Source organism: Rousettus aegyptiacus, unplaced genomic scaffold (genome assembly GCF_014176215.1).
Source record: "Rousettus aegyptiacus isolate mRouAeg1 unplaced genomic scaffold, mRouAeg1.p scaffold_m13_p_13, whole genome shotgun sequence".
Taxonomy (NCBI): domain Eukaryota; kingdom Metazoa; phylum Chordata; class Mammalia; order Chiroptera; family Pteropodidae; genus Rousettus; species Rousettus aegyptiacus.
Window position 1 is genome coordinate 40,955,239 of NW_023416288.1, and position 9,564 is coordinate 40,964,802.

At 54.4% G+C, this 9,564-nt stretch overlaps 1 protein-coding gene and 1 pseudogene across 2 annotated transcripts in view; one reads left to right on the forward strand and one right to left on the reverse strand.

Moving 5' to 3' along the window:
- Positions 1 to 3,490, reverse strand: part of AOAH (acyloxyacyl hydrolase) — a 107,806-nt gene extending 104,316 nt beyond the window's left edge. For both annotated transcript variants that reach the window (XM_016159783.2, XM_016159776.2), the window contains exon 1: positions 3,003 to 3,490. In XM_016159783.2, the coding sequence (XP_016015269.2) occupies positions 3,003 to 3,129 (127 nt within the window). In that variant the 5' untranslated portion in view covers positions 3,130 to 3,490. The remainder of the gene's footprint in view (positions 1 to 3,002) is intronic.
- A 2,670-nt stretch (positions 3,491 to 6,160) lies between these two features.
- LOC118610945 lies at positions 6,161 to 6,279 on the forward strand (annotated as a pseudogene).
- The last annotated feature ends 3,285 nt before the right edge of the window (positions 6,280 to 9,564 follow it).

Consider the following 9,564-nt stretch of genomic DNA (forward strand, 5'->3'; position numbering starts at 1 on the left):
CAAGTTTATTCCTGCTACTTGCAAACCTAGGAGTTAGACCCCTGGTAACCAGAGTGGTGGCCAGTGACCCAATGTCTGGGAAACAAGATGAGGGGATGGGTAAGAGACAAGAGCAAGTCGAGAGCGGCGACAATTTTTAAAAATAGAGGATTTAGATATGACACAAAAATCACAGGAGACAAAAGAAACAATGGATAAATTGGACCTCATCAAAATTTAAAACTTATACACTTCCAAGAATACCAAGATTTTGTAAGGAACTTTTATGATTCAACAATAAAAACAAATAACCCCAAATGGGCAAAGGACTTGAACAGATATTTCTTCAATGAAAACATACAAATGGGCAATATTTTGAGAAATGCATATCAAAACTATAATGAGGCATTATTCCATAGGATACTATGATGGGAAAAAAATGGATAATAACAGGTTAGAGGGATAATAACTTCCTTAGAAAACAGGTTGGCAGTGCCTCAAAATGTTGAACATAGAGTTACCGCATGACCCAGAAATTCTACTCCTAGGTATATATGCTCAAGAGAAGCAAAGCATATGCCCACACAAAACCTAGTAAATGAATGTTCGTAGCAGAATCATTCATAAGAACTATAAACGACCCACTTGTCCATAACAAGGAACAGAGAAACAACACGGGGGATCTCTGTGCGGGGGTGTGTTGACCCCGAGGGCTCACGCCGGAGTCCCTCCCAGGCAATGCCTCTGCCAAAGGGTCGGTTCACACCCAGCGACTGTTCAGTGTGGGGGTTCCAAGGCCTGGACCCACTTCAAGACAACGCTGAAGAGCCGGCTTAGCTCTAGAGCTTTCCGTGAGGTTGGCGGAGGCCATCTGTCGTGGCTGCAGCGGAGCCTGCCTTCCCGGGCTGCTGTCACCCCCTCACAGGTGTCTTCCTCAGGTAGCCGCCTGCCTGCACGTGCACTCCTGAGGGCTCCCGCACAGCCAGACAGACACCTGTTTGGACGCCCGCCCGCAGCTGGCTCCGCACACAGCCAGGGCCCAGCGAACGTCGGCCACACTTCCCACGCCTCTTGCTCCCACCTTTCTTGTTACAGTGGTGGCTGGGGAATAAGCCACCCCCGCGGCGTTAGCCGGGAGCTAACGCGTCACCACGCCTCATCATCACGCGTCATCATCGACAGTCGCTCCGGGCTCGGTTTGCAGACCCAGGGCTGCGGCAACGCCCTCCCTGCGGCGCCCACACTGCCACGTGCGCCGCCCTCGCGCCCCGCGCACCCCGCGACTGCGCGCGGGGGAGGCCGAGGGGCGAAGCGCCGGGCCCCCCGCAGAGCCCCCCTCCACCCCTCCCCCTCCGAGCCCCCCGCCGGGCCCGCGTCCGGCCGCCCCCCTCCCGCAGGTGCGGCCGTGCAGCGAAGCCGGCTGGGATCACCCCGGCTCCGTCCATCCGCCGCGTGAATACCACGCACGCAGCGACCTCGGTCAGCCCTGCGAGGCCAGCCCGGCGCCGAGCGTCACTGCGCCCCCAAATCACGACGTGACGACGTGGCTCTGTTGCAAGTGTGTCTTGCAGTGAAGGACGGAACAGCGCCGCCCTGGCCACCGCCCCCCCCCCCCCCGGCCCCCAGCGCCTCTGACCTCCTGCCCCCCCCTCCCCGGGAGCGGGCCGGGTGGGGGACCCTCGTGCCTGCGTTGTGGCGGGGCGTGTGGTGGGGGGCCCAATACCCCAGGCGACTCGCCTGAAGTTAATCCATTCGAGAAGCAGGCCTTGCTTCTCTTGCGCCTCTGTCAGGCGCGTTTCCACTGGACGGGCTTCGGGGTGTTGTTCCGAGAGAGTGAAAGGGCGGCAAACGATTATTTGACAGCCCCAGGCAGTGTGCGAGGATGACGTCCTGGGCCCGGCGCCACGGGGGCCACGGACCTCTGCTTCCCAGCCAGGGGGAAACAGAGTCGCAGGCCGTCTGGGTCTTAAGTTTTAGTTTAAAAGGGAGGCTTTGGAATTAGCGGCGTGTTCCCCAGCGTATATAATGACCCGAGGCCACGATTTTCAGGAAAGAGGATTAATTTAGGCATGTTTCTGTGCTGTCTCCAGAACTAATTCCGGTCAGAATCTGTGTCCAGAGTTTCCGATTGTGAGATGTGGCCACCGTTCTTCACTCTGGGTTCTTTTTTTCCAAGAAGCTCATTGAATAATTGCTGCTTATAGTTCTGAGTTTCCTTGGGTACAAGTGACCCGTTAAAATGCCTGCCACTGTTCTGGAAGCTTCAGGTACAATATGATTATCAAAGGTCTTAGCCTACGTTTGCCCTTCTCCAAAAATATTCCTCCCCAAACAGAAAACAACAACTTGGAAATAAAATCCTCCCACAAAAGGCAAGTGATGGAGCTGGATCTCGTTCGGCACTCATTGCTTCCAGGTGAGCACCTTATTACTGCCAACCCCGGGCTCCCGGAGAGGAAGGGACTAAGGGTGTGGAGACCCTAGTGTGTGCAAACACCCTCGATTTACACGCACGACCTCAATTCTCACAGCACCCCTGTGAGGTGGGTATTGCTGGCCCCGTTTCGTCGGTAAGAATGTGGAGTCAAGGGAAGATTAAGCCACCTGCACAAGGTTTCACAGACAGTAAGAGATGGAGCAGGGTGGGCGGCAATTCCAACTCAGGTGTGTCTCTCTGCGTTCGAAGTCGCCCTTCTCGCCCCTGGGTGATGCTGCCTACTGTCCTTGGGAAAAGGGGTGGGAATTTCAGAGTGTCCAGGGGGGAGATTCCAGCCATCGATGAGGCAGGAGACGTGTATGGCTAATTCACCTGGCAGCTGTACAGAGCACGACTGTACACACGTGCGTGCACGTGGTGCGAATGCTCACTCGACCGCGCGAAATTTTTCTGAGTCGGTTATCGGCGCCTTACTTGGAACCTTACTCACCCATGTCAGTAAACAGGCGATTTTACTATATGCAAAGCGCAGTATCTGACCACAATCTTGTGTCCAGGTAAAAAAATATGCAAAACATTTACATACCGATGCAGACGTGGCCGTTGGAGTGTCTGGTGCCAGGCCGGTCGCCGTGGGCTGGAAAGGCCGAGGTGTGATGCGGCAGGAGAAAGAACAGAGGGGCCACCGCAAGGACTCCGCGGGGAGGCCTCATCTCGGAGCCGTGCGCCGGGGGAGAGCGCGGCCGGGCTACGGAAGCTCCTGACTACGCGCCGCCGCCGCAGCTGGGGCCGCAGCTGGGGTCGCAGACGCGTCCGGCGCCCTCTCCTTCCCGTCTGTCCTCTGGCACGCACGCACACGCACACGCGCCCCCACGCTCACACACACACTTTGCAGTGACTGCGAAGACACAGGCCAACGCTCGCAGACCTGCTCCCCTCTGCTGCACCGCCCGAGAGCGAGCGCGAGCCCCGGAGGAGGCCGGGCCCCGGGAAGAGCTTCCGGGCACCCCCGCCGTGCAGTTCTTCTGAGCTAAAAAACGGCAGGAAAAGGCAAAGCCCAAGCTGCAGTGGTAGTAGCGACGGGCGCTTCCGCGCCGGCTGGCTGAAGTCGGCAGCTGTGACCCTTGGGAGCCTCTGAAATGTTGGGGAATCGTCCTCTGGTGGGTAGGAGGCCCTTCCCCTTTCATTCTTGCAAAACCAAGTAAAACTAGAACCGAAGGGGGAAAACACTAAACCACAAACAAAACCCCGTAGCGACTGGGTTAGCAGAGCCCACACAGCGTAGCGGCCGTCGTCACAAGCTTCTGTGTTTTGCCCTCAGCAGCTGTATGTGAGCCTGGTCTCCTTTTGTTGCTCAAAAATACTCTGGTTGAGACATTATTTTCTTTTAAAGAAGTTGGATTTTTCCTTAAAGGTCCAGTTTGCTCAAGACCTTGCATTTCGTATGCAGAAAATGAGCAATGCAATAATGGGCGGTCGGCATGGCTGGTTTTAAATCCAGTAAGAGAAAAAAAAAAGTGCCAGAATTCACCAGTTTCATGTTTACTTGGCCGTGTATGATTGCAGCTCTTTCCCCCAGAATTTCAAAATGTGTTTGCACCCTCCACCTGGGGGTGATTCGTTCATTTTTAAGAGACCGATTTTCTGTTTTGAAGTTGAGAACTGAATGCTGTTTCTCTGGAGAAAACAAACAAACAAACAAAATGGATCCAGATCCTTGATAGAGAAAAGACATATAATCTAACTGCTTTGTTTTCTAAGACACAATACAGCGAAGTCATATGCCATTCTCAGGCAAGATAAGGGACTGGGCCAAAGTGCTACGATTTAGATAAGCAAGGGATCACGTGATTTGTATTCATTTTCCCTGTCTGGGCTGTGAGGAGAACTTATTATAAACTTTATAAAATATTATGATAGCTATTAAACTTGGTAGAATTTCCTTCCACCCCCCGGCCCCCAACTCCTGCTTTTACTTAAAAATAACATTTTAAGTAGCAGGTAGAAATTGGTATGTAGGAAATACCAATTTTTATTTAAGTGCCAGTTGAACAAATGCTTCTGGGGCAGAGCTAGCCCATCCCAGAGCATGGCCCTACTTGTGTGCCCATCACAGGTTGGGCCCATGGACCCCCTGGATGTCCGTGGTCACCGTGGGCCTGTGGATTCCTTCGAGGCTGAGCTGCTGGTTCTCCAGGCCCCTGACCTTATGACCAGGGGAAGTTGTGGAGGTCACCGGGTCCACACAGGGGTCGGGGCCTAGAGAAGTCCCAGAGGCATCCTGGGGAGGCAAGATAACGGAGTGACGAAGGGCACTGGCTGCACAGACAGGAGGACCCTCTGCCGACCCGGCCACACCCAGGGGCACACAGTGGTCTGCTAACCCGCAGGGCAGCGAGGAACCTCCTAGAAGGTTAGGCACAGGCTCTGCGCCTCCTGAGGGTCTCCTGGTGTTGATTTACAGCTGTGAGCAGGCCTGGAGAATCTCAAGGTGACAGAGAATGCAAGTTTCAGGCCCTGGGTCGCGTGTGTGTGATGCGGTCCCACCCACAGCCACCCAGGGATGGTGAGTCTGAGACCGCTGTGTGCATGGGCTTCGTGGCCGGCCACACTGGGCTCCTCCGGCTTGGCTGTGGGGCGCCGGGCAAGTCCTCACCACTTTCCGGGGCGAGAGTCCTCGGCTGTAAGGGCGTGTCACCGCAGTAGGTGACGCCTAGTGGTTCTTCCATAAACCGAAGCTATTTTCATGCTTGCAGGGTGAGTTCTCACTGGGCAGGGCTGAAAGAGGAACCCAGCAATCAAGAAGTGGTGCTGCTGACCGGTGGGTGCTGGAGTGAGTACGTGTGCCCGTGCACCGCTAGACGGAGCCTTCCTGGCACCACGGCGGGGGGTGGGGGCCGCCTCCCATTTGCAAGGTGTCCCTCAGACTTGCTGTTCTCAGGTCCCTCACGGGGCCGCCTTTGTTCATTGAGCACTGAGTGCACATGACCTAGGATCTCTGCACGACCTCCTGAAAAGCCTCGGGCCTGGCTGCGGTTTATAACTAATCGGACCCTGTACGGTGTCCCCAGAGGACCCCTGCTGTCAGATGCGCCAGTCCTGATTTTCTCAAAGTCTGCTTTTGAGAATGAGATTTCTTCCGTGAAGCACTTTGTTGCTTACTTTACTCGGAGTGCTCCAACGCAAACCGCAGTCTGTCTTTCTCTGCAGCAGAGGCTGAGGCTTCACGATTCCGAAATGTCACGCCATGGTTCTGGCTTGTCCTGTCTGAACTTCCTAATTATTTTTTGATCTGCATTGGCCTCAACCATCTCATTCGCAGCAAGTTCCTTAATCAGAATGAAAAAAAAAAAATGACCCGGGCGACAGAAGATGCGGTAAAAGCTGGCGTTGTCATAAAAACGCCTCTTCTCTTTGACTTTCTCCGTTCCCTGACACCAGGCGCCCCTCTGGCTGCTTCTGGCTTCCCAGCATTCTCCGTGGAGGTCCGCGCTGCAGCCCGCCCTTTCCTCCCCAGTTAGAGCGTGTTTAACTAGCTCCACTCAACCTCCTCTCTGTTCTCTGCTAGGGACACGGTAAATTAATTCATGACGATGGTGCATGTCAGCCAACTAAAAGAGTTCTGGGCTCGGGATCAGGGAACCCACATCTTCCAGATGGCTTCACTGGCTAGCCGTGTGCCTTTGGGCAAGCTGAGCCACCTCTCTGGGTATCAGTTGATTTAACTATAAAGCGGAGTCTCTCGTCTATGACCATGCTACTCTGAATCAGCCTGATCCCGTCTGATCTCGGAAGCTAGGCAGGGCCGGGCCTGGTTAGTACTTGGATGGGAGACCACCTAGGAAGACCAGGTGCTGTAGGCGTAAAAAATAAAAAATAAAAAATAAGGGATTGTAAGCTGACAAGGTCCTTGCAATTTGTGAGATTAACCAAGGATTCCCTTGCCTAAAATAAATAAATAAATAAATAAATAAATAAATAAGGAGTCTCTAATGCCAATATTACAGGAAATTGTGAGGATTAAAGAGAAAACGTGAGTGAGAAAAAAAAAAACTAATGGTAAATGTTAAAAAAAAACTTAAAGGTAACAGTGAATTAACATTCTCCTTATCAGGTTATGTTGGGATCTTAATGTGTTTTGCCATGTGTATTTCCTGAGAACATTTAAGAGCATTTTCATTTTGATAATGAACAGAAGTAGACACGAAGCAGGAATTTGGAAAATCCCAGAGGTACGAGCAGCCACAGGGACGGGAGGGAGGGGCGCGTGCCATGCGAACAGCAAGCAACCACAGGGGGTGGCGACCGTGGAGACCCAGGTGCCCATCTCCCAAGAGGTCTGCCAGTAGCTCCCAGCGGGAAGAGACGCACGAGGAAACAAGCCAGCGTGCCTCAGCACGGTAAGGTAGCGACGGAAGGCCTGGCGGCGACCCTGGCGCACAACGGGACCTGGGCTCCGACACCCCTCCCCACTCCCCGCACACCGCCCCTCTCGTTCCTGCACGTCGAGGTTCTTGAGGTTCACAGAGGCGCATTCGCACGCGCCGGCCTCGGCGCGTCATCCGTGACCACCGCTGCAGAGACTGGGCTCTGCTGCAGAGAATGTCTTTGTCTGCTGGGCCCCTGATGGAGAGTGTGGGCGAAGGAGCTGTGGCAAGTGAACGTCTTTGTATGAGCGAGGCCGAAGACTTTGGACACGATGCAGAAGGAAGAGAGAAGGAGCGGAGACGGGAGAGACGGAGCGTGGAAGCGGGGACCGGTGAGACGATGGGATCTCCCTGGCTGAGGCGCCAGGAGAGGGGCGCTGGGGGTGCGGGTGGCAAAAAGGCCCGAGCGGTAGGAAGGGCCAGTGGAGGTTTGCAAAGTGTTTGCTGCGCCGTGCGAGAGGTGACACTCTGCCCAGGTTCGGGAGGGATTTTTGTGGAAACCGGTGAGAACAGGTTTTGTGTTTGGATCAGAGCAGGGCAGAGCTAAGAAGGCGTAGGGAGCTTTGCATTGATTCTCATGTAACTTAGACTCTTATGTGCAATAGATTCGGGGGAGAGTGGGCTTAAACCAAATTCACCTAGATCTCCACAGTGTACAGTTTGAATGCACATAACAGAATAAAATAGAATTAACAGGTGAAATAAACTTGAAGCTCTTTCATTTATTCTTTATTTTTAGACAAAAGAAGTCCGGGGGTAGGCAGTCACGGCTGGTACGGAGGTCCTATGGTGTCTTCAGGGACCTAAGCTCCTAATCGTCTGTCTCACCAGCCTAGAACTGACTTAGAGCCTAAAGATCAGCTAAAGGTCTAAAACAGCTGCTACAGCTCCAGCCATCACGTCTGTGTTCTGGGCCGGTAGTAGAAGCAAGCAGAAGGCTAGTGGAGCTCACACCTTCCCTTCTGGTTTGTTCCCAAATCTCCTCTAACGCTTCCAGTTACATCTCATCGGCCACACCTAACCACAAGGGCTGCTGGGAAATAGAGACCTGTGATAACGCCTGACTGCTGGGGAAGCTGGGGAAGCTGGTCTTCATCCTGTGGACAACGTGCTCAGCTAATAATCAGGGTTCTAAGTAGAAAGAGAAACAGAATATTTGGAGGCAGTCGTCAACTGTTTGTTGTACGTAAATACGAGCATTTCCTTTCTGGATTGCGTATGTTTGGTTCCCTCGCAATGTGAGTTTTTGGAAGGTGCAGTGAGTCACACTGCCTTGTGCTATTCTTCCTACTGTGGCTTGCTTCGAATGCGGGGCAGATGTGCATCTTTAAAGGCACGTTCCATCTCCCTCTCCCCGCTCCAGTTCTGGTCCTGGTGAGTTCATGGAAACACGAGCTGACAAAAATTCTCATGAAAATCCCAGCGACTGAGATGAGAGGGGCTCAGCTGTGGCCAGGGGGCTGCCGTGACGAAGGCAGGCTCCTGCCTCCCTGGGGAGTTGGCGATGGCATTTCAAAAATCCGTGGAGTAGTTAGTTACACCTCCTCTGGGGATACTTCCACGGAGGAAGCCTAAGAAAGGTGCACGAAGCCTCAAATTAAACGAGGACGCAATGCTAACTACCGGCGGCTTCCTGGTGGGTGCGGATGCTGTGGACGGCCCCTCGGTTACGTGACAGCCGGAGGGGTCGCAGTCCAACGGTGCGAGAGAGAAGCTGGCCGAGTGAGAGGCAACCCCGAGGATGCGCCTGGGCCCGAGTGGGCCCCGAACGCGTCCTGGAAGCGCGGAGCTGTCCGGGCTTCTTCGCATTCCCGCATCAGGGCTGAATGTCTCTTCGTGATGTTCTGAGTCATCGTGTGCAGGGGGAACAGAGCGCAGCGGGAGGGGGAGGGGACCGTGGCGTGGCCTCGCGTGGCGCCCGGCACCGAGCCGGAGCTCGACGTGCCGCGTCCAGACCCGCATCCCAGCTCCGGCCCGGCTTCCGCGCGGGGGTGATGGCAGCGAGAGGGGGTGGGACGGAGACGCTTCGTAGACCGGGGAAGGTAATAATCGGAACGAGTAGATCTCTAAACGACCTTAGGTTAAGATCGGATGGGCCTTTAGTGAAAGAGATGCAGGGAGAACAATTAAAGATAGAAGGAAAGCTGAAGAAAAACAGCAATCCTAGTCAAAAACACGATCGGTCATATCGCCCCGTTGCTTACAACCTGTCAAAGTTCCCCGCGGCCCACAGATCAAGGGTGAGCTCCTTGCAGGGCTCGCGGAGCTGCTCGTCCCCGGAGTCTGCTCCCCTCTCCAGCCACACGTCTAATCACTGTCACCTGCCCATGTTCCGGTGACACCGAACCACCAGTGATGTCTGCTGCTCAGGGACCGACGTGGCCGGCTGTTCACGCGCCTGGGCCTTTGCACAAGCTTCCACTCTGGCTGGACCGTCCCCTGCTTATCTACCAGGACAGCTTCCCCTCTCCCTCCAAGGCCACCTCTTCTCAGCAGCCTTCCCTGTCCCTCATCACGCACAAGTGCTGGCTCCATCCTCAGTGCTGCCAGGGCCCTGCAGGCAAGCCTTCCCGAGCCCTTCCCTCCATGGCCGAGCCGCTAGTGTACAGGGCAGGTCATTTAGCTCTGTCACCCCAGAATGAGCACCTGACTCCTGGCGGGTGCTCCATTAATGTGTATGGGGTGGGGGGAGAGGAGTAAACAGCAAAAGGAAATATGTTA